At 49.3% G+C, this 24,570-nt stretch overlaps 1 protein-coding gene across 1 annotated transcript; it reads right to left on the reverse strand.

The window, feature by feature from the left end:
• Positions 1–10,671: 10,671 nt before the first annotated feature.
• On the reverse strand, positions 10,672–23,767 carry LOC141568877 (CMRF35-like molecule 7). The gene is made up of 4 exons (XM_074319852.2): positions 23,624–23,767; positions 17,339–17,668; positions 15,384–15,471; positions 10,672–14,685 (listed from the first exon to the last, which is right to left on the reverse strand). Exons 1-4 carry the CDS (start codon positions 23,661–23,663, stop codon positions 14,421–14,423), a joined length of 723 nt encoding a protein of 240 aa, XP_074175953.1. The 5' UTR covers positions 23,664–23,767; the 3' UTR covers positions 10,672–14,420.
• Positions 23,768–24,570: the final 803 nt, after the last annotated feature.

Raw genomic sequence — 24,570 nt, forward strand, 5'->3', positions numbered from 1 at the left:
CATTTAACGTCTCTCGGATTTTCAGTTTCTTGGCTTTGTCTTGCGCAATCCACATCTACCCTTTCCCCGTAAACACATTCTCCCCATAGCTGTTCCTCTTCCTCACTCTCATACTACGAGCGATAATAACCTCTGAGTAGTTGCAACCCAGATCCCCTAAGCCCGATTCCTCTCTCCTCACTCCCCATCAGTCCTTACTCTGACTCCCTCCAACCTGCCCCTGCCCCTCCTTTCCCCCTGATGTTACAAGAGTCCTCTCTCCTCTGCGGTGACTTCCCTCTTCTTCCTAATCCTTCTCATGCCCTTTCTCTCCCTTCTCCTCTTCTCAGCAAGAGAGCTCTTGCAGCGAAGTCCAATGTAGTCGGTGTCACGCCTGGCCCCGTGTTCTTCAGATAAAACCCACTCTCCTTGCTGGGCCTACACGCCCCAAGTGGACCCGACCCCCGCTTGCTTCTGCAGTTTCATCTCGCTCCCCCTGCCTCAAAGGGACCCTGTGTCCCAGCCCCAGTGCTTGTCCCTCCGCAGGGCTTAGCACCTGTGTGTCCCTCTCCTTGGATCCCTCCCCAGCTCTCCTCACTGCTTACCCCTCCTTGTCCTTTACGTTCCACTTGGGTGTCACCTCCTCAGAAAGCCTTCCCTGATCACCCTTCCCAGGGGTCACCCTGCTTGTCTCCATCGCTGTTCCCTGTTTGTTTCCTCCACAGTTCACCAGACATTGTTAGTATGTTTTCTTCTCCCCAACTAGGATATAGCTTATATCATAGTGGCATCTGGGGTCTGTTTCATTCATCCCAGAATCGCCCAGTGCCCAACTGCAGTATGTGACAAATGGTCAGCTAATGATAAATACTTGCTGCATTGGGCTTTAGGAGAATGAGTGACTAAGTGAATGATTCAGGATTGAGGTGGCTGCAGAGACTGGCCCTGGCCAAGTGTGGTCCCACTATATTAGCTATCCATCTCTGCATAATAAATCCCCCCAAAACTTAGGGGCTAGAAATATTTATTATCTCACACTTCCTGAGAGTCACAAATCTGAGCGCTTATCTGAGAGATTCTGGCTCAGGGTGTCTCTTTCAGGAAGTTAGAGTCGGGATGTCAGCCAGGGCTGCTGTCATCTGAAGGTGGGACTGGGGCTGGAGCATCTGTTTCCAAGACGGGGCCCTCACGTGGCTGTTGGAGCCTCAGCTCCTTGATCAACAGACCTGCTTGAGTGTCTTCATGAGATGCAACTCGCTTCTCCCGGAGTGAGTGATCCTAATACATTTTATGACCTATCCCTGGAGGTCACATACCATTGCTTCTACCATATCCGTGGATTACACAGACCTACTCTGATATAATGTGGGTGGGGCCCACACAAAGGCAGGAATGTCTGATCTGGGAGGTGATACAGAAGAATATCCACTTCCCAAAATTGCCCTGAGCTGTATATTTATGATATGTATACCTCTCTGTTTGTATCTTATATTTCGATGGAAGAATTTAAAAAACAAAACATGAAATTACACCCCTGAAAGTTTGCTTGATTTGGGGGGGTGGGATTATTATTTATGGTCTTTTTTCAAGTAGCAAAGAGTTTATATATATTCATCGCTCCTCCTCCCAATGACCTCGCCCACAGATCAGAGAGTAAACAACCTGACCAGAAGGATATCATAAGTGATGGTGGCAGGATGTGAACCCACAATTGTCTGGCATGACTGCCCCAGTGTCTTTCCACCATGCCATGACTCTGAAGGGCAGACAGTGGCCCATGGCCAGCAAAATGGAGACACACCATCTTCAGACCCAGGAAACAGAATGAGGGGTTTGTTAGGCAGCAGGTGCCATGGTAACGCAGACTGAGAAACAACAGGACGTCAGTGTTTGCTGAGTCTTCTTCACTCACCACTTTCTCTCCCTTCTCTCTTACGTCCCCTCTGCATCTTTGTTTTCAGAAAACTCTTCTTGAACTAAACACAGTTTCTGCCCGCTCCTGGCTGGGCTGGTTAGTTGGAAGATCTAACAGCTGGACAGTGCAAAGGCAACAGCATTTGGGACTATGCCATTGGCTTTAGGTTTGAGTACGAGCTGTGATGATTCACTGTACGTGTCAGTCATCTTGATTGGCTGTGGTGCCCCCATGAACCGTTGTTTCGGGGTGTGTCTCTGAGGATGTCTCCGGATGAGATTCTGTTTGAATCAGTGGGCTCAGTAAAGTAGGTTGCCCTCCCCACCGTGTGGGTGGGCGTCCTCCAATCCATTCAGGGGCTGAATAGAATGACAGGCAGAGGAAGGAGGAATTCACCCCTTCCTGCCTGATTGCTTCAGCTAAGACATCAATCATTTCCTGCTCTTGGCACTCCTGTTTCTCAGACCTTCAAAGCTGGACTGAATTACACAACCAGCTTTCTGGGGTGTCCAGTTTGCAGACAGCAGAGGGTGGTACTGCTTAGCCTCCATAATTGCATGAGCCAATTCCTTATAATTTATATCTATACAGCATATATAAATTAGATATAATCCATGTATAAATTCTATATATAAATTATAAGGAACTGGCTCATGCAATATGTGTGTTGCATATATTGGTTCTGTTTTTCTAGAGAACCCTGACAGATAGGCGTGTGTATTTGACCCCGTGGGAATTGACGGCTTCAACTCTCAAGCGTAACTCGGGATGTTGAGGTGACAACTCAACACAGTAAGACCCAAAACCTCACCAGCTCGGCCCTGCTCTCACCTGCAGAGTGACCTTCCCACAAACGTTTCCCAGAGTTGATAAAATATTTGTAGTTCAAGGGGCTGCTGTAGAGAAACAGAGGATAAAAGCTAAGAAATCAGCAAGCTGAGCTTTAAATAGCATGGGAACCACCCATAGAGGGAATCGGGTCTCTCTTCCGCAAGGGACAAGATGATTAAGCCAAGATAAAGTCAAAGCCAAGTGTCATTGTCTCTCCTTGGGCTGGAATCAGAAGTAGCTGCTTTGTTCCTCTCTGGCCTTCAGGGTCTCTCTGAGGAACAGGGAGGCCAGGGCCACTTTTATTTTTGAAGCTCTCAGCATCTTGAAAAAAGAGAGATGTCAAATTGGGTTACAAAAATTGTGGTATATTTTAAATGTGTCAAGTTCACAAATAACCTATTTGATACAAAGGGTCATAAAGTAGAATTAATTGGATTATAAAAAAAGGATGATTATTGCATTGAAAATTTAACTTCCTGGTGGTTGGTGGGAATACAACACATAGAAGAATACGTAGCATAAACGTTTCTGTCAACGCAGCCCCAAGAACATTATCATACAGATAATTCAATTTAGAGATAATTTTCAAGACTGACTTTGAGGCCATTCATGGGATCTAGGCCAGGGCCAAGTGCAGACTCTCCCAGGACACTGCAGACAGACCAGCCCAGCCCAGCCTCCCCACTTCCTGCCCCGCTTGCTCAGCCCCTGCCCCTCCATCTCACTGTTTTCCATCCCACAGCTGCCCTTCCTCAACCTTTCCTGCCACTGATCATAGTCAGTCCTTCAAAATGTGCTCCCTTTTTCGTGGGTAATAAGAAGCACTGATCGCTGTCGCCACATGAGGTCCCAAGCCTCTGAACATGTTTCCTGGGAATGCTGGTGTGGGGACGGAGCCCCAGTGAGCAGTTTCCAGGCTCTCGGCCTCATGTGGAAAGGTGCTGGCTCAGGTAGTGGATGGCCGTCAGCTGTGGCTAGTTGGCCGTCAGCTGTAACTAGTTGGCCGTCAGCTGTAACCAGTGAGCCATTTGCCACTAATATAACTGCCGTGGCTACGCTAGCAGAAAAATGGGGGCTAGCAAGAAGGTGGTGGCTGAGCTAGCAAGTGGCGGAGTGTGGATTGCGGATTGCAGAAAGGCGGATTGCAGTTAGCAAGTGAGATTGGTTGGCAGAGAGAAGTGGACAGCAGGTTGCGGATCATGTGGCTTCTGCTTCCTGTGTCTTCAACCCAGCCGCCAGCGAGAGTATAATGGTATGACTCCCCTCTCTATGGCTCCGTGGGTGTTCCTTTTTGGCCTCACAGTGTCCTGTGTTCTCATGTGGCGAGCGGGAGCAGAGACTCCGCAGGTCGCCCTGCATGACAAATGGTGCAGCGAGCAGGGTACGGTGCCAGCCAAAGCTCTCCAAAGGATGGTTGAGCAGTTTGTGCATATGAAACCTCAGTCTCAGGAAGACCAGGAGGAGCAGCTGCCAGAGAGCTGAGCCCCCGTGGAGGGGTGGGAAGACGTGGACGGTTCTCCCACCAGCATAGGCTGGAGAAAGTGAAGGTCGTTGCGGCCCTGTGAGCTGGGAAGTTCTTGCTGAGGCAGCATGGATGCGGGACTTGTCCCAGGAGGAAAGGCTTGCTGAGTCCTCTGTGGGAGATGTGGGTGAGGTCAAGGTCATCCCTCACCCCCAGGACAGCCCTGCCGAATGACTATGGACTATGGGGAATTGCCTTCTATCCCTAATTTAATGGACCGTTTGACTGTTTGCTTGGAACTTACCACCATGTAGTGGAACTGGTGGATGTTTGCTTTTGTGTCTTGACCGGCCGCCATCGAGAATATGTAAGTACCTTGACTGTGAGCCGCTGTTGTTCCAGCATGGTACCCTGAGAGGCCCAGAGAGAGTGGCAGTGCCCTGAGAGCCCTGGCTGTGTCCAGGAAGTCTGTCTGTGCCAGGAGAGCCTGGCTGTGTTCAGGATATTACATTCACCTCCAGGCTCCTTGCACAGGGCCACTCGCAGAAGACGCTTGTTACGTAACATGTGAGGCAAGAGCCTGTAGGGGTGCAGTGTGGGGACAGAGCCAGGAGTGCAGTTTCCAGGCTCTCGCCCTTACGTGGAAAGGTGCTCACCTAGGTAGTAAATGGCCATCAACTGTGATTGGATGGCCATCAGCTGTGGCTAGTTGGCCATCAGCTGTAACCAATGAGCCATTGGCCACTAATATAACTGCTGTGGCTACGCTAGCAGAAAAATGGGGGCTAGCAAGAAGATGGTGGCTGGCAAGAGCGGATTGCAGTTAGCACGGCGGAGTGTGGGTTGTGGATTGCAGAGAAGTAGACGGCAGGTTGCAGATCATGTGGCTCCTGCTTCCTGTGTCTCCAACCCAGCCGCCAGCGAGAGTATAATGGTATGACTCCCCTATCTATGGCTCCGTTGATGTTCCTTTTTGGCCTCACCATGTCCTGTGTTCTTATGTGGGGAGCGGGAGCAGAGACCCCGCAGGCCGCCCCGCACAACAGTTGGGTCTCTCCACCTCTCCCGGACGTAAGGAATCCTAAGGCCGAGTGAGGCTGCTTCTCCATAAAGCTGAAGGCTTGGCCTGGGGTCAGATGTGTCCTAGTCCTCCCTGCCTGGCTCTAGTCCCGCCCCTGGGCCCAGACTCTAGGGCCTCAGTCTACTCCAGTCTGAACTGCCCACTGGGTTCCAGAGCCCTGGTTGTACCCTGAGCTCTGGACGCTGGTCCCCTGAAGGTCTGAGCCCACATCTGGTCGGCCCCAAGACAGACAAGGTGATCCCTACTGAGACAGATAGCCCAGGCTGACGAGCAGGATGGGGCTGAGGGACTGGGCCAGACTATGGGACTCAGCATGGAGGATAGGCCAGCAGGATACAATGGGTTTGGCTCTAATACTCGCGGTGGTCAGATCAGGATATTGGAAGCAGGCGGGAGGGACCCAGCAGCTGACAGCTGAAGCAATCCTGTTACAGAAGAATTATTTCCAAGTCCTTCAAGTGGCCTGTAGTAAAGCTTTGCAAATGGTCACTAGTGCCATCTACTGGTGGCTTGGAGAACTGCCACACGCGTGCTCTGGCTGTTACCTTCCTTCTAACTGGTGAAATAGAAATGCTTCTGTGGACTGCGCAGTGGTCCTCATCTACACCATCCAGGAAGTGGTCCCCCTAATAAGACAAGCGCCCATCTGACACCCTACAAAATCTTGACAACATTACTGATCGTATTCCCCATACTGTCTTTCATATCCCCGTGGCTTTATTGTGCTTTTTACTCCCCTCACCTTCTCCCTCATCCCCATGTACTTGAGTATCAGGCTCTGACATTGAACTCCTCCAGCTCCCTCCAGACAGAGGGCTGGACCTGGGGGAAAAGCTCTAGCCCCTTGAAAAAAGATCTTTGGTCTTGAGTGAGATAGACTTGAGCTCAGGTCTGGATTTCTAGGGTGTTTTCAAGATTAAAAATCACAGAAAGAGAAATAAAGCGGATCCTCAAAGATTGTATCACCCAAGGAGGAGGCCTAAGAATGCTGGATGCAGAGATTTGGGGGCACGGAGGCATGCAGGACGTGAGACTCTGGGGACCCACACATGCCCAGCTGGCTTGGCTGAGTGAATAGCTTTGGGTGTTAACAGTCCAGCTAGGACTTCTCGGGCTGTTGGTTTGCGTCCTGTCTGAGGTTGATTCTGGGGCTGGGGCAATGCTGAGCCTGCAGGTAATTTTAGAGCAACTGGGTACAGAATTGAGAAGGCACAGATGGGACAGTGGGCTCCCCTCCCCTTCTGCCCGCCCCCCGCTCCAGTTCCCCCAAATAATCCCAAAGCTTTCTGCCTGGCATGTGGCGTGGACATGGAGAAGGTTCTCAGCAAGGGAAAGTTCATCTCTACCCAAGCTTCCATCTCTGTGGCCTCACCCTGTGGCCACATCCCAGATCTGTGAGTGTATCACCAGGACACATAGTCTTAAGAGCAGCCAGAGCCCTCCCATTGGCCCAATAACCTGTGGAATAAAAGCTATAATGGTAAAAAAAAGAGTCCTGAAACTGTGCTCCTCCCATCACGATGGGGAGTCACGAGCAATACCTTATGCTGAGTGCAGTGCCCACAATCCAACATCTAAGGATGCAGGATGGTCAGTTCCCATCGTAGCTCTACTGATTAACCCCATTAATTATTATTACTAATTACTATCAATTATTGCTCTACTATCAATCATGTGGTTTTTAAACATAATTCCATATTTTGTGATGCTTTAACGTCTTAGGGCCTTGTGAAACCCAGGGAAGGACTGTCCCTCTTGGGTTAGCTAAGTCCTCTAGATAGTAAAGGACTTGTCTGCAAGCACGTCTTTGATATGCAAATGAACCAATCTCGACCCTACTCCCACGTGTCTCCTTTCACCAGGCTCCTGCAGTTTGGGACTTTATCCCTTGGCCCCAAATCACCCCAGAGCCAGGAACTGAACACCTGGGAACCAGTCCGATAGCCTAGAGCCTCCTGAAATTATTCAGACTATCCCATCCTAAACCTGTTCCGTTTCTTTACCTTGCTTCACCCTTTCCTTCCAGCAAACACCACATAATGGCCCCGCCCACAGCGCCTCCGTCTCCACCCTGTCTCCGCCTCCTGCTGGACCCAGGGCCTTCCTCTGGGGGTCCTGTGTGGTGGGATCTATGAGTACAAACTTCATTCATGACAGTCATTTCCATGTCTGCGTGACTTACCTACCCTTTTAAAACAAACCCTGGGTACATCTGGGTACCTTTGCAAACAGGTCTAGATACTGGGCAGACACAACACGCTGCATTTTCTCCACTTTCCTCAGAGCTCACAGACTGCATTCATGACCTGCATGGACTTACAAACTTATTTTGCTTTCATGACAGTATGTTTGTAATGAAGTTTGTTGCCTATACGTAAACGAGGAATTCCCCTTTTGGCTTCTCTTTTAAAAGTAGAAATGCCTGTGAACACAATGCCACAGGTGCCACACAGCCCTCAGAGGGTTTCAAATCCTCCAGGGGCTCCCTAGGGTCCAGGACGCCAGTGAAGCATACACATTAGAAAAGAAGAAATCAAATGATCTTTGGCAGATGATATGCTTGTCTGTATAGAAAATCCCCAGGAATCTACCAAAAAACTGCTAGAACTAATAAATGAGTTTAACAAGGTCACAGGATACAAGATCAATACAGACACATACACATACACACACACACACACAAGTCATATTCTATATATTACCAACAAGCAGGCAGAAACCAAAATGATAAACAATACTAATCACAATTGCTCCCCCCAAAAAGAAATACCTGGGTATAAATCTAACAGAACCTGTGCAGCATTTATATGTTAAAAATTACAAAATGTTGATGAAAGAAGTCAAAGAATATTTAAATAAATTGAGAGCAGTACCACATTTGTGGATTGGAAGACTCAACATAGTAAAGATATCTTTTTCACAACATTGATTTATAATTTTAATACAATTTGCATCAAAATCCCAGCAAGACATCTATATCTATATCTATATCTATATCTATACAGTGTCATATATATATATATATATATATATATATATATATATATATGACAAGCTCACTCTACAATTTATATGGAAAAGCAAAGGAACGTGAATACCTAAAACAACTTGAAAAAGAATAGAGGGAGGAATCACTACCTGTACTGTTCCTAAGGAATCACTTAATCACTTATCCATATGTTAAGACTCACATATTTAGATGTAGCAATCAACACAGTGTGATAATTAGTGGAGGGAAAGGCACACAGATCAATGGAAGAAAATATAGAACACCAAGCTCCTGGTGCTTAACTGTAAGGTCGCCACACTCGGTCCTTGGTCCTGAACTCTCCCCTTGAAGACGTGGCCTTTCCTTGGGCTCCGATTCACCCCTCCATCTCGCTTCTCTCCAGAGTCAATACTCTGCTCACCCACATCGCGAGCTTCTCGCTAGAACTCTCTGCTCGGTAATCCCAGTCGCACAGAGAACACTAAGCTCTGTATCACCCTAGCCCAGCCCTGCCTTCCCTATTTCTGTGAACGATGCCCAATCCCTTTGGTTTTCCAGACGTGAGGCCTCCACACACCCACAGTCCTCCCTTCAGACTACCCTGCACATCCAGTAGATAAGCCTCCGAAAGCACGTCCACGGTCCCGTTTTCATCTGCTCAAACCCATCCACGTGTCTCCAGTCTAAGTTTAAGGACGAGTAGGGTCTTAACCCTCTACCACATGCCCCAACCTTAGCTACGCTAGGTAGCTCCATCTGCACAGCCACAAGGCAAATTTCACTGCACTGAAATCTCAGACACACCCATTCCATGAGAAACACTCCATTTGCTGATAGGTCCTCTACAAGTGGCCATTATGGTGACTGCTTCCTGCCTCTCTGCTTTCACTTCTGCCTCGCTCTTTATCTGTCCTTTCTCCCTGCTCCTCCCACCACCCCCACTCCACTGACATCCTACCCTTCCCTCCTCATCATTCTCCAATATTACCTTTTCCTAGTCCAGCCAAGCTGACATAATGCTTTCCATCACGAAGCATCTTGCCCATGGCTCTCCTATGGCACGTACCAGTCCTGCCTGTGTGGTGCTAACGTGTGAGGTTTTCTTTTTTAATAAAGTGCAACATTGGCTCCTCTTGGCAGCATGTGTTTCTATATCCCCCTGTGTGTCTTATTAATGTGATTAACATGTGCTTCGTTAGACTGAATTTCTCCTTCAGCACGAGTCTGGGGCCAGCCCCAGCTCTCCTGGAGACGCCATGAATGAGTTGCCTTTGTGCGATCCACACCAGGGCTCAGGGTTTGAACAGGGCAGCCCTGCCCGATAACTGAACACTCAGGGAGCTCTCAGAGGGCGGCTGGTCTCGATGCAGGGAGGTGAGTGGAGATGGTGATGCTTGTTTGCGGCAGACTGTGCAATCCCCCCTACAAACTTCTTCCCGTGACCTCTTGAGGTGGAGAACCAGGGCCCACCTATTAGGACAAAGGGCGGGGGCGGGGGGGCATAGCCTCACGGGCGTTCATGGGAAACATTCCACATAGAACCAAGGGCTGGGGGCGTGGGGAAGATGGGGCGACACTGGTCAGAGGCACAAACTTTCAGTCAGAAGATGAATGAATCGAGGACCTGATGTGTGGCATGGTGACCACAGTTAATAATATTATAGTGATACTTGAAATTTGCTAAGAGGGTAGACCTTACGCTTCTCACCACACCAAACAAGCAAACATGCAAAAAAACATGACTGTAAAGTGATGGATGTGTTAATTAACTCAATTGTGGTTATTATCATAATTTATATGTATATTCAATCATCACATTGCACACCTTTAAAAAAATCACATTTACACCTTAAATATATACAATTTTTATTTGTCAATTATGCCTCAATAAAGCTGGGGAAGAAAAACCACAAAAGGACACGTTCCAAACATGTGCCTATGTATGTGTTTGCCTGTGGGGCGCACGTCTCAAATGGGACTGTTTCTTCTCACAGGAAATAATGCTCCTTTGGTGTGAGGACCCAAGACCCAGGTGGCACAAAGTGACCGAGTCCAGGGGTGTCGTGGTTGGGACTGAGGCTCTTGAAAGAGGCAGCATCGTTTCCCTGAGACATTTTTAATTCAGATTATTTTTAAAACATCATTTAAGAGAGGCAACATGATTTCCCTCAGGCAGTTTTAATTAACTGTATTTAAGTAACATTACTTAAAAAAGACTACACAATTTTCCTAAGGTGTTTTTTTTTTAAATTAAAGTTTATTGGGGTGACAGTTGTTAGTAAAGTTACATAGGTTTCAGGTGTACAATTCTGTATTACATCATCTATAAATCCCATTGTGTGTTCACCACCCAGAGTCAGTTCTCCTTCCATCACCATATATTTGATCCCCTTTACCCTCATCTACCACCCCCCATCCCCCTTCCCCTCTGGTAACCACTAAACTATTGTCTGTGTCTATGAGGTTTTTTGTTTGTTTGTTTGTTTGTTTTAGACAGTGATTTATTTATTAAGATTTTATTGGGGAAGGGGTACAGAACTTTACTGGGAAACAGTGTGTACTTCCAGGACTTTTTTCAAGTCAAGTTGTTGTCCTTTCAGTCTTAGTTGTGGAGGGCGCAGCTCAGCTCCAGGTCCAGTTGCCCTTACTAGTTGCAGCACCCACCATCCTTTGCAGGAGTCGAAACCGGCAACCTTGTGGTTGACAGGATGTGCTCCAACAAACTGAGCCATCTGGGAGGTCAGCGGCAGCTCAGCTCAAGGTGCCATGTTCAATCTTAGTTGCAGGGGGCGCTGCCCACCATCCCTTGCGGGACTCAAGGAGTTGAACTGGCAACCTTGTGGTTGAGAGCCCACTGGCCCATGGGGGAATTGAACCGGCAGCCTTTGGAGTTAGGAGCACGGAGCTCCAACGGCCTGAGCCACCGGCCTGGCCTTGTGTGTATGAGTTTTTGTTTCTCATTTGTTTGTCTTGTTCTTTTGTTGTTTTTGGTTTATATACCACATATCAGTGAAATCATATGGTTCTCTGCTTTTTCTGTCTGACTTATTTCGCTTAGCATTATAATCTCAAGATCCATCCATGTTGTCACAAATGGTCCTATTTCATCTTTTGTTACCACCGAATAGTATTCCATTCTGTATATATATCACAATTTCTTTATCCATTCATTTATCAAAGGATATTTTGGTTGTTTCCATGTCTTGGCGACTGTAAATAAAGCTGCAGTGAACATTGGAGCACATTTGCCATTATGTATAAATGTTTTTAGGTTTTTTGTGGTAGATACCCAGGAGAGGGATTGCTGGTTCATATGGTAATTCTATTCCTAATTTTTTGAGGACCCTCCACACTGCCTTCCATAGCAGCTGCACCAGTCTGCATTCCCACCAACAGTGTATGAGGGTTCCTTCTTCTCCACAGCCTCTCCAACGCTTGTTACTATTTGTCTTGTTGATGATCGCCATTCTGACTGGGGTGAGGTGATATCTCATTGTGGTTTTGATTTGCATTTCTCTGATGATTAGTGATGTTGAGCACTTTTTCATATGTCTATTTGCCATCTGTATGTCCTCTTTGGAGAAATGTCTTTTCAGGTCCTCTGCCCATTTTTCAGTTGGGTTGTTTGTTTTTCTGTTGTTGAGTTGCATGAGTTCCTTTTATATTTTGGATATTAGCCCCTTATCGGAAGTGCTGTTTGCAAAAATCTTCCCCCATTCAGTTGGTTGCCTATGTAGTTTGTCAATGGTTTCTTTTGCTGTGCAGAAGCTTTTAAGTTTGACATAGTCCCATTCATTTATTTCAGCTTTTACTTCCCTTGCTTTTGGAATCAAATTCATAAAATGCTCTTTGAACCCAAGGTCCATAAGTTTAGTACCTATGTTTTCTTCTATGCAGTTTATTGTTTCAGGTTTTATGCTTAAGTCTTTGATCCATTTTGAATTAATTTTGGTACATGGTAACAGATAGCAGTCCAGTTTCATTCTTTTGCATGTGGCTTTCCAATTCTGCCAGCACCACTTATTGAAGAGGCAGTCTTTTCTCCATTGTATGTTTTTTGCTTTGTGTCAAAAATCATCTGTCCATATTTGTGTGGTTTTATTTCTGGGTTCTCAATTCTATTCCATTGGTCTATGTGTCTGTTTTTCTGCCAATACCATGCTGTTTTTTCAGAACTGCAATCTTGAATTCTCTGTCATTTAAGTCACATATTTCCATATCTTTAAGTTCATTTTCTGGAGACTTTCCATTTTCTATCTGAGCTGTCTTGTTACTTTGGTTATTCATGCCAATTAAATGATTTATTATTTCTCTTCCTAGACATCTATAGGAGTGGATCCTGCAACAGGTTGATAGATGTAAGTCTTTCTTTTGTTTTCCAGTAGGTGTTGGTAGAATGTTCTATTTTCTATCCGACTGCAGCCTTTTATTGTCTCCCACACTGTAGTGTTATGTTTTCTCTGCACTATTCCAGCTTCTCACACAATGGGAGGATCCCTGGAACAGTTCGCCTGGGTCATAGGGCACCCCATCCATGTGGGGATGCGGACAGCTCTCGAAGTTCCAAAGCTCTTCCTGCACCAGATTCAGAGCCCCTGTGTTTCAGCAGTTCTGTTTACTCCTGCAGGGATCTGCCCAGATAGGTGGGGCCAGGAGTGGGGTGAGTTGTGAGAGGTGGCCCAGAGCAATGGTGGCAACCACCACCACAGCCAGTCCTGCTTCCACAGCTCCCTCCCCTTTGCCAGAATTAGTTGGGCTGCAAGTCCTTGTCTGAGGACCACAGTTCTCAAAACTGCAAATATTCTATTTTTTTGATCTGACACCACTACTGTTCCGCTTCTAGCACCAGGCAGGTGGGGGAGGGGCGAGCTCTGGGAGGGTGAGGAGGGGGCGGCTAGTCTCAGTGCCTAAGGCTTCTGTTCCCTGCGGCAGTGCGGGCTTAAACCACCGTTTTCAGCCTTTTCCCTCAGTCTTTTCTCCGAGGTCTCTGCCGTGAGCGTTGGGTTCAGCCGTGTTATATGCTGCCCCCTCAGCCCTGTGGGCCATAAACAGGGACCTAGCAGTCCGAGTTCTTCCCTCTCCTGCAGCTGCAGTAGTTCCGGGAAGCTGCGAGCTCGGAGCACTGAGCTGGGTCTGCGTCCTGCGCCCGCGGCTCCGTCTCCGCACTCCTCCCTTCCCTCCTCCCCCATCTGCGCGATTCGCCCACCTTTAGGTGAATTCAGTAGTCGGCCTCTTCGTCTTGCCTGTCTGCTGTGCAGGGAGTCCTTTGTGGAGTTATTGTTGTTTGATTAGTTGTAAATTCCAGGGGAGCTTTCCAGAGACTCACCTCACGCTGCCATTTGGATGACGTCACCTTAAGATATTTGTCCCTCAGTTTTTATGATCGCCCTTCCTGACCCTGAGGCAGTTTCTGAGGCCCAGGAGCCCCATGGGAGACCTGAGCAGTTGTGCTGAGAGGACAAGCTCGGGTCAGACTCCCAAATATGGCGCCCAGGAAGCTCCAGCCCCTGAGATGTGGGAGCCAGAAGGGAGGTGGAAAAGGGAGAGAGGGAGGAGGAGGAGGAGGAAGAATGAGGAAGGCCGGAGGCTCCCGGTCCCTCTTCAGCCCAGTGACTCAGAGCCGTGTCCTCTCTGGGCAGAGGGGACATCTAACTCCTCAGGCCACAGAACCAAGAACTCATCACAGTATCACCCTCTTTGGGGTGTGTGTGTGTGTGTGTGTGTGTGTGTGTGTGTGCGCGCGCATGAACGTATGCATGTGCCTGCTTCAGTCAGGGTATTCGTGGACAAGAACCATCAAAACCCAAACTTACTGGCTAAGGAATAAATGATTTTAAAAAACAAGTAACAGAAGCTCAGGCATGGAGGGTGTCTGGCTGGTCTCAGGAATGATAGAAACCAGGGGCTCGTCAGGGCTCCATCTCTGTCTCTTTCTCTCACATTCCTGCAGATTCTCTCTATGCTTCAATCGTCGGCTGTGTGGTGGGGACACAACTGTCTGAATTTGGGCTCCATCCCAATAGCTCCTGACCTGTAGTGGGGTGGGGTAGCTGTTTCTACCTGAAGGAGTGGGAACAAGGTGCTGGCACTACAGGCAGTAGTGACACCGCAAGAGGGGCCTGAGCCATGTCCTTGAGCTGTGCAGAGCATGAGGCTCCCAGCCTCAGCCATTGCATCCTGAGGCCACAGAAATGTCCCTTTCGCAGTCCATGTCTCCTCTGGAAATGGGGTCCAGGGTCAGAAGGGACTTCTCATCTCTCTGTCTAAGGGGCTGTGTGCCTCTGGTCAGGTCAGAAAACAAGTGCGTGTAGACAGGCCGTTCCCATTGCTCCTCGGGGACCCCCGGAGGGCCCTTCAACCAGAGAATGGCACCAACCAAGATGAGCAATATGGGCACCTTCACAAATACCAGGAGGATGTAGTGGGTCCTGTGAGAGAGGGCAGAGAGGTCAGGGCCCTCGACCCTCCAGGCCCCGTTGCTCCCAGTGCCCTGACCCTGTGAGGCATTAGCCAGCCCAGCCAAGCCTATGACACTGGGGCTGGCAGCCCTACTCTGAAGACCCCCAGAAACCTCCTCAATGGCTCAACCATGAGGGTTCCTCAGAGATAACCTCAGCTTTTGGTGTTGCTTTCTACTGGGCCCACCTTCCTTCTGAGACCCCCCCATTTGCCCAAAGTGCACCTCGGCCCAGTAGACGGGCCTGCAGGTCACCCAGGACAGGCTGTTGGCTGCCTCAGTGTCCTCCCTGCTCCGCTCATGCCAACTCCAGGTTGCTAAACCACCCGCTTGCTCTGTGGCACCTGACGCTTTGCATTGTGGAGATTTGTGTCTCATCTCCCCCTGGCACCCACCAGGTTGTCAATGTTTTGTTGCTGACAATTGAGCAGGATGATACTGCTCAGCGAGGAGTGCTCTGCAGAGCGGTTTTCTGGTGAAGCCTGTGCTGGGAGGTGGAGGCTGAGCAGTGAGGGAGGCAGAGTGAGACGGAGAGGAGTTTGGGGCCTGACTCTGGCTGGGACTGGCTCTGGCATCAGGTGACCTCCCAGGAGCACAGGGGTTCCCAGGCTCAGGGTTTCATGGGACAGGCCGCAGGTTGGGGCAGGAGAAAGGACCATAGCCACTCACCTGACGTTGGAGCCAGAAGACAACCCTCTGTGGCTGTTGGCAATTGTCCTAGACAGCAGGTTCTCTGAGCCGGTCACGACTGTTCCCTCTAGAGACAGGCAAAGACAGCACAAATGGGGTTCGGTGCTTGGCTCACACTGCCACTGCCCTCACCACAAGACACCCCGCCTCTACCCTGGATTAGGAGGCTTCGTCTCTTTGGGTCACTCCCTCGGGCTTCTCCCCGTTCTATTGCATCATCTGACCACAACACACAGCCATGGTTTCTATCATTTTCAGATGTGGCAAGAAGACATAAAAATTAAATAGGAGTGGGCACTGTAGTTTATTCTGGGGACAGAGATTGACCTTTTCAGGTTCTCTCTACTTCTTCCTCTAAGTGGGACTGTTTTTGGGTCATGGGGGTTGGGGGGTGGGGAATCCCTAGTCCTTTTGCTCAAACAAGGCCTGAGCATGGCTTAGGGACAGATGGTTCTGGAAAGGGGGCCTCTAGTTATTGGGGTGGTGAGAGTGAGGACGATGCCGGAAGGCTTGTGAAGAAGAGGGCCCATCTGGTTAAATAGTGAACAGTGACTTTGAGGAATGAATCATCTATATGAGAAACTATGAGACCATTTATGGTGAGCAGCTTGGTCATGGATTCCTGAGACCCGCTTTGCACCAAGTGGCGGTGATCTGCCTGGTATCTGAGGCCCAGGCCTGGCAAACTCTGTTCTGCAAGGTCCCATCTTTGGTCATGCTGGGTGGCTCCTAGCTGAGCTCCATGTCACAGCTGTCACAACAGCTCCTCTGGAGGCCCCTGGTCTCCTTACCAAATGGCCCCTCCCTGGGCTCAGCACCCAAGACCCTTAATCTTTGCCTTTCTCCCTAAGGTTCCCCACGGGGCACACGTTAGCCTGTCTCGGTCCCGGCTCACGTGCCTTAATCAATCCTTTTCTGTCCCTGAAGATCTTGGCTTCCACTACTGGGCACGTGACTGGGCACTCCACCCGTGGCAGCCCCGTCTCTCTCTGCTTCCAACCCTGACAATAAAGGGTTCTAAGGTCGGCGTTGTCTATTTGCATGTCACCAACTATTGTGCATCTATTGAGTGGACGCTGGGCTGAGGGGTGACAGGACACAGCCGAGCTGGGCAGTAGACAGGGGCTGTTTCTCGGCCACTAGCCTCAGCAGCAGGCTGTGCTGCCAGGAAGAGCCCCGAACCCTTTGATGCCTTCAGACCCCAGGAGATTCCAGGGCAGCCGGAGAGGTCCCTGATATTGACTTAATGGCGAAACCTTCCTTTCTCCTTAAAGTGCCCACTGTCGCCCGAGCTCGTCCCTGGATCCCTCTCACTCCTGGCTTTTTCTTATGCAGCCAGACAAAGGAGGGGAGGGCAGCTGGGGACGCAGAGGAGAGCACTGTAAATGCCCAGAGCCACTCTGGGTTGGCCAAGTTCCTAGGGTTCAGTGTGGAGTCCCTCTGGGCTGTTGCAGGTGTCACCCCCCCTCCCACATGTAAAAACAGAACCAGGGTGTGACGGGCACAAACTGACCACTTCCTAGAGTGATGTCCTGGGACTCTCTGCAGGCATCCAAGGCTCACTGGGGCTCCTATAAGAGAATGGGGGGCTTCCAGGTCTGTCCAATTCTGGGACGGCTGGGCTGAGCCATGGTCACGGAAGCCGTGACCCACATCCACACCCCCACCACACACCCTTCCATTCCTGCCATATGGCGGCCGGATACTTCGGGGAGACCTACGGCACTGTGATGGGGACAGAGGGGGCTGCTACTCTGCCTTAGTGTCTTTCACTCCCCTCCCCATCTATCGGTCTGTCTCTCGCTCGCTCTCTCACACACTGATTCTCAGCAACTCGCTCATTTCCCTTCTGCCTTTGGAGGAGGGTTGCAGGAGCCCTCACTCGTTTAGTCCTGAGTGTCAGGGCCTCAAAGTATATACGAGTAAGTTCTTACCTGGGTCAATATTCACTTTAATTGATACCCCAAGATCAGTTCCAAACCTTTGAATCCCACACCAGTAGATGTCTTGGTCATCTCGCCTGAGCTCCTTCATGGTCACCGTGAAGAAGTGGTCTCTTTGATTGTCCCTGATGGACACACGGTCTCCCATCTCATTTTGCTCTGATCCTGTAGTTTGAATGCGGATGTTGCATGAATCCCATATTTTACCCCGACACCACCACTTCACGTAGTTCTTCCATTTCGGGTCATAGCGACACTGCACGGTCAGTGAGCCCTGCTCTGGGCCTCTCACGGACTCTGGGCCCTGGATGGAGAAGCAGCCTGCAAAACAGAGCCCCAAGATATAGATGCTGCCCCCGCCCCTGAGCCAATCCTGACCTGGGAGCCTCCTGGGCTCAGGAGGACCCAGACAGATGTCCAGGGCCTGGACCAGGGTCCCCAGCCTGCCCGGCCACCCCTTAGCTGACACCTCTAATACACCTTCTCCTCTGTCCACTTTCCCCATTCGCTCCCTCGGTGACAATGCTCTGGCGTCCTTGGTCTCCCTCTCCCCAAACATGCTCACTCACAGCATGTGACACTCTGATCTGCTGACACTTTCCTAACTGTCCGCTCAACGCTGTTCTCATCTGATCACCTCTGTCTCTGACTACACTGTCTCAGAGGCCCCTACGGGTTCCTTTTCCTCTCTCTTTAAACCTGAGTGTAACCAGGGGTGTGTAGATAAGTATTTAACAACCAGCCCTCTGGGGGAGGGGCGGGGAGGTGGAGAATCTCCAGTTTGTAGCATTTCGCACTTTCCACGGGGCTGATTCCAGGTGATCAATGTGACGCCCAGGGCACAGAGGTGGGAAGAGCTGTTTGGCCTCGGTTCTTGTGACCAGTGTGAGCAGCTCCAAGACACCGCGGGGACCTGGGCTCCCTCTCCAGCCTTCATCTTGCCTCGTTCTATTCTGTCCCCACGGACTGAATCTCCAGGTCCCTGGTTTCAGGCATTGCCTCTATGCTGATGAACCCCAAACCCATAGTTGTAGCCCAAATGCTCCCGTTCCCTCCAGCCTACCATTTATAAATACACCGTGGACCTCTCCACCCCGAATGCAATGGTTACAGAACTCAGTGCACCGCCTCTTCTGCCCTGAACTTACTCTTCTTCAGTCTTTCCTCCCTCTAGTGGGGGGTCCACGTGGACAGACTAGCAAAGCCCTGATGGAACTGGAACAGGTTAGAGATGCGTGTAAGTTGCATGGGAATTCTGCTCTTCTGTGGACCAACTCCCGTTAAACTGACTGTGTTCACATACGTTCCCTGTCCATGGCGATGACCTCTTGCCTTGACCACCGGAAATGCATCAGCACAAGAACCAGAGAAGCAGAGCCAAAACCCTCTTGACCCTCTCACAGTCCCGGAGCTTCAGGGCCAGGCTGGGGGGTGGGCAGTGGGATGTGTCCTTGTAGCACCTGGAAGGTGCTGCCTCCTCACACCTTAGACCTTTACCTGAAGCTATTTGAGTTTCCTGGAGGTTTGCGTTTGTGGTGATGGATTAATGCCTCCTCACCCCACAGATGGTGACATCTTAATTCCCAGAACAGTGACTATGTCATTTTACATGGCAAAAGGGACTTTGCAGATGGAATTAAATTAAGAACCTTAAGACGGGGACATTATCCTGGGTTATCCAGGTGGGCCCAGTGCCATCACAAGGGTACTTATAGGTTGAAGGAGAGATAATGTCAGAGTCAAAGAGAGATTTGAAGATGGAGAAAGGGGTCTTGAACCAAGGATGAGGGCAGGCTCAGGAAGCTGGGAAAGTGGAGAAGACATTCTTCCCTGGGGCCTCTGGAAGGAATGCAACCTTCTTACACTTGATTTTAGCGAGTGAGACCATTTGGACTTCTGAACTTCAGAATTGTAACTTAATAAACCTGTATCAGCAAGTAACGTAGTATTCCTCCAGCAGAACCCACTTTACGCTCTTTCAAGCAACGATTACGCCAGCACACCTCACTGGAGAGGTTGACCTCTTCACCGATCCCGTCCCCTCTTCCCTCCACAGCTCGCTGGTAACCAGGATCGTCAACTTTACCTCAAAAATGCTCTCAAAATGACCTTCTCCTTCCTTCTCTGCTGTCTCAGTCCACAAGGACCGTATGACATGGCAGAGAGAGAATGAGTTTTGGACACAGAGAGACACGTTAACCGCAAACTAGTGGGAAACCTTGGAGAGTGTACTTAACCTCTCAGAATCTCACTTCTTTATGTGTAAAACATGAAACTGCTTTCCAGCTCACAGGTTGTTATAAGACGCGGACATGAGTCAAACCCCAGTCATGGGGTCACGTCATCAGCGATAGCCTGTGAGCAGGTCATGCGCACGTCTGGCGCCTGGACCATGGCAGTGGCATCTGGGGAGGTCCCAGCTCCTGCTGCAGCCCTCCTCACTCTCCTCTGCATATGGCTGCTGGAGGTTGGCCCTGAAATTGTCCCTCCCGTGTCCTTCTCTGCAACTGCTGTGAGCACTTAGAAATCTTTTGGAACCTCTCCTGCAGCCACTGCCCACTGCCTTGGAACCATGTGAAATGATTTAGTTTGGCATTCAGATCTTTCTATAATCTACACCCAAGTCCAGAGCCACTATCTGCCTCCCAATTGACCCTATGACACCCCCCACTTTTCTCTTCCCTTGATTCTGATGCGTCCTCCCAGGCGGTTGCTTCATTGCTCATTTCCTTCTCTCCCCTGGAAACTCTTTCTCTAATCCCTCCCATCTATTGGTCACCCTGAGGTCCCTTCAAGGTTCCGCCTTCTTTGCAAACTCGTATTCCCCTTCCCAACAAGAACTGCTGCCTCTGTTACTCAGAAGGTGCTTTATAGGAACCTGATTGCCACACAGGTTGCCACACAGGTATTTCGTTACCCTTAGCAGTCTCTCTCTGCTCGGCGGCTCCGTCCTGAAGAGCAGCGATCTCCTGTTTCTTTTCCTTCCCTCTTCCCACCCCTGCCCCCCATGTCTTGCACAATGTCTGGACTTGGTAGGTACCTCACGTTTATGACTGTTTTTGGAAAGGACGCTGGTCAGCATGATCTTGGACATAATCACTTTGATTCTAGCATGAGCTATGATTTCCATGGCAGGACAAGTGTACAGATGCTAATGCAGTACTAATGGAATAGTAACTGCTGTAAACAGACTCAAATGCCGTGAATGGGAGCTTTCTTGGCCTAATAAATTACGATCCATCCATAACACGGGTGAAAAGAAAAAGTCACCTCACAGATAATGATGGGAAACTGTCCCAGATATATTATCATTAGGTGAAAACACATTGCTTAACAGAGTGGATATGCTTCCATTTCTGTGGTTTTTATATCTCACAAGTAGGAAAAAATCTGAAAATATATGTTCTACACTTTAAACAGTGGTTAGAGCAGAGACTGGGTTTTCTGGGTGAAATCTCACTTTCTAAATCATACGTTTCTATTACATGAAAATGTTTACAATATCATTAACTGATAAAACCACAAATATCATTTTTTAAAAAATAAAAAAAGAGTCAATTAGGGGACAGCAACTGCCGAACCAGTACATTAAAAACAAATGCAGGAGGCAGCAGATGGGTCACAGCTACAGTAGAAAACAGAGGCTCAATCACAAAGAACAAGAAGAGATGTTGCTGCTTTGAACTAGAAGCTACATCCCTCCCCGATTGGTAATTTAATCTCACAGGAAATCACTCATAATATGATTGGATTCATTTATTGAAAATACGTGGAAGGTTTTCATAAACACATATTATGATGGATGGAACTATTAATTAGGCCTCTGTGAATTTTCAAGTTTGTTAAGGAAGGGGGAGAGGTGGCACGGAGGAAGGACAGCAGTTGGCAGGAAGCAGAACCCTGGGGGACGGGGGGCTGACGGGTTTTAAAGCATTGGGCTGTTTGAATTTCAATTTTTCCTTCAGTGAATCTGAGACTCAGACTTCCTCCAAGGTGTCAATCCTTCAGGAAACATTGCCATGTGTGTGAAATTCTTGTGTGAATATTCTTGTCTCAAAATTGAGAAAATGGTTGAGCTTTGGGTCTGGGCTGACAGCAAGCGACAAATGACACAAATGGGACAAAGGCGGCCACAGGAGAGCTAGAGCACAGACGACCGTGGGGCATGGGGTGTGCAATGGGGTTGGGGCCCATCTTGTTGGCACTTATGGGGCAAGGTGTCTCTGCTGACTTCCTCATGCGGTCATGCCAGCCCAAGCTCTGAAGGGTCATTTCTGGGGTGCAGGTCTGTGCTCCTGGCCATTCCTGCATCACTTTCCTTGTTAGGAGAACAAGGGTCAGCTCTTTCACTTGCAAACACTTACCCAACACCTAGTCTGTGATGGTGGCCTACCTTCCTCTCCGGAATGTTGGGGGGCTCATGTAACCGAGCAGATAGGGGAACGTCCTAGCAGAGGTTGGCTCATTCTGACATCACCCCACCCACTTTCTCTCCTTCTTCATTTCACAGAAGTAACCCCTCAGTAGCTAATGCCAGTCTGTAGGTGAGAACTTGGTGGGCTGGCTTTTCTTTCATCCTTGACTAAGTTCACTCCCTTCCCGTTCACTCACAGAGTTGGAGGGAGGAGGAGGGAGGCCTCCATGTTGTCTCTACAGCACCCCACCCTCCCCAAGCCCCAGATCAGCAGCCCTGGGGGGCTTCAGTCTTTGTTGGGGGAGAGGGGTGTTTGTGTGGGAGTGTGCCTATGAGGGACTGTGTGTGAGGGAGTGTGACAGTGCAAGTGTGTGCCAGTGTGTGTGCCACTCGGTGTGCTGTGAGTGAGTACATGCCTGTGTGTACGTATGAGTGTGGCCCTGCGTGTGAGTATGAGAGAGAGACTGTGTGAGGTGTGTGAGAACACAGATGTGCTCAGAGGTGCGGCTGCACGTGGGTGTGTGGGTTTGACTCCACTGTGTGTGCTGTGTGAGTGTGTGTGAGCCCAGGCTTAGCCAAGCCCTTCTCCTTGGCCTCAGATGAGCTGGACGTTGAGATTAAAGGTGGGAGCGGATGGGGGTTGTGAACTCAAATGTAAAGCTGGAGCCTAGAGAGAGGGCACACATCTGAATTGCTGTCCTCTGGGAATTCTGGGCCATTGGTGACCTGCTAAAGCACATGGCCCTCCCCGAGAAGCCACCCCCTCAGAGCAGGTGTGCAGGTAGCATCACGGGGCTTCTTCATCATCAGGACAATTAACAAGGGCCGTGATCACTCGGGGAACGCCCACAGCCCTCATCCATTGATATCCGACCTGAATAGCAGAGTCCTACATGGTTAGAGCTACAAAAGGCTTCAGGAACTTTCCGTTCACACCAGAAGCCAGGTCTTTGAACAGTGAGGGACCTGCCTGTGTCATGCACCCTGGACCCCAGGCCTGCAACTCAGGTCTCCCGACTCCATGACTATGCAATTTCCCGCGGCCCCTCTGTGGATCAATTGGTTTGTGCAAGATGGTTGATCCCCAGACCCCCAGAGAGGGCTGTGTGACCCACACATACTGCATACATTGTGCAAACTGCCAGACTGTCTCCCAGTGTTCTCTTACGTGTCTCCAGTGGTTTTCCACAAGGAGAAGAGCTACTGGTGTCCTTCCGATCTCCCACCTGGGCTCCCACCTGAGCAATGTTCTCTCTGTAAGGCTCAGTTCCTGAGCACGGTGTCTGTGGCCCTGCTGCTCTTGTCTTTCGTGTGCCAGCCTCATGTGCCAGCACTCGCCCTGCACACGGAGAGCCCCCTCTGTGTGAATGCACCATCCTTCTCAGGCCTCTGCCTTGGTCAAGCAGTCTCCTCTCCCAGAATGCTCTTCTCTCTTCTCTTCTGGAAGGGCTGCTACCTTTCCTCCAGGCTCTTCAAATGAACAGCCCTCTTTAACCTTTCTGTAGTCCCCCAGTCAACCATGCTCCATCCTCTGATTCCATGACCATCAGTGCTCCTTGTATCCTGCCACTCAGTGTTGTTTGTCTGTGTATCTCACCCACTGAAGCATGTGGGGTTCTCCTTTTAAAAACCGTCCCATTTTTCTCTCTTTTCCCCCCTATTTCTTTTTTTCCTTCATGTCCTCAGGGCCTGATGCACACCTAGCACAAACTGGGAATCAGTGTGCCTTTGGTGAATGAATTAACAAAGCCACCCCTCAGGTACCCCAGGTGCAACACCTCTCCTTGTACCTTGGAGGGATGCTCTCTGCCCCCTGCCCTGCCCCTGTAGTACCAAGTTCCCAAGGTCCCTGCTGCACTCACCTGGGAGGATGAGAAGGAGTAGAGCTGGAGGCAGCCACATGGTCCTGCTTCTCTTGCTCCTCAATCCCCTGACCTACAACTGGAGAGCACACTTGGATTCCACCTGAACACTTGAAGGCTTGCACTTTCTGCTTATCCAAACTGCCTTTGTGTTACTTACTCATTCACTTCCTTTTATAGAGTTAGTATTTCCTCCTTTTAACTATTGAGCAAGAAGACTGTCACCTCTTAGTAAGTCTGTAGCAGAGTGCGTCAGAGTCCCCATGTGGTCGTAGGAAAGAGGAAGCAAGGGAGATGTGTAGGGTGAGGAGGGGCTGTGGGAGATGTCTCTGTCGAAGGGTCAAGGAGGGGCTTCTGGCCTCTCAGGTCTTGGGTTCAACAGCAGTCTGTGTACCAACTCCAGAAATGTCTCTCCACTACAATAATGGGCGCCAGAAGCAGGGAACCCCCTCCCCAACCAACTGAGGCGGCAGGTGCACATACTTGGCATAATTCGAGAGGCATTTATTCAGGTGTTACAGCCGTATGCAGAAGAGTAGGCTGTGGGATCAGACAGACTATACTATAAGTCAAATAGACCTAACAGACATACACAGAACATTCCATCCGACAGCAGAAGAATATAATTCTTCTTAAGTGCACACAGAACATTCTAGGGTAGATCATATGTTAGGTCACAATACAAGTCTTAGCAAATTTAAGAAGTTTAAAATCATACCAAATATTTTTATCTGACCACAATGGTATGAAATTAAAGAACTAACAGGAGGAAAGCTGGAAAATTAAAAATTATGTGGAAATTAACACACTGCTAAACAACCAATGGTCAAAGTAGAAACCGAAGGGGAAATAAAAAATATACTAAAGCAAATGAAAATGGAAATGAAATATACCGAAACTTATGGGGTACAGCCAAAGCAGCTCTAAGAGGGAAGTTTATAGTGAAA

Source organism: Rhinolophus sinicus, chromosome 12 (genome assembly GCF_057876585.1).
Source record: "Rhinolophus sinicus isolate RSI-liver-muscle chromosome 12, RSI-T2T, whole genome shotgun sequence".
In the NCBI taxonomy this organism is placed as follows: Eukaryota; Metazoa; Chordata; class Mammalia; order Chiroptera; family Rhinolophidae; genus Rhinolophus; species Rhinolophus sinicus.

Coding starts and splice junctions, on each gene's coding strand:
- LOC141568877 (XM_074319852.2), bottom strand. CDS start 23,663: ATGTGGCTGCCTCCAGCTCTACTCCTTCTCATCCTCCCAG. Junction 17,669..23,623: donor ACTCCTTCTCATCCTCCCAG/GTGAGTGCAGCA, acceptor TCTGTTTTGCAG/GCTGCTTCTCCATCCAGGGC. Junction 14,686..15,383: donor TCTTCTGGCTCCAACGTCAG/GTGAGTGGCTAT, acceptor CCTCTCTCACAG/GACCCACTACATCCTCCTGG.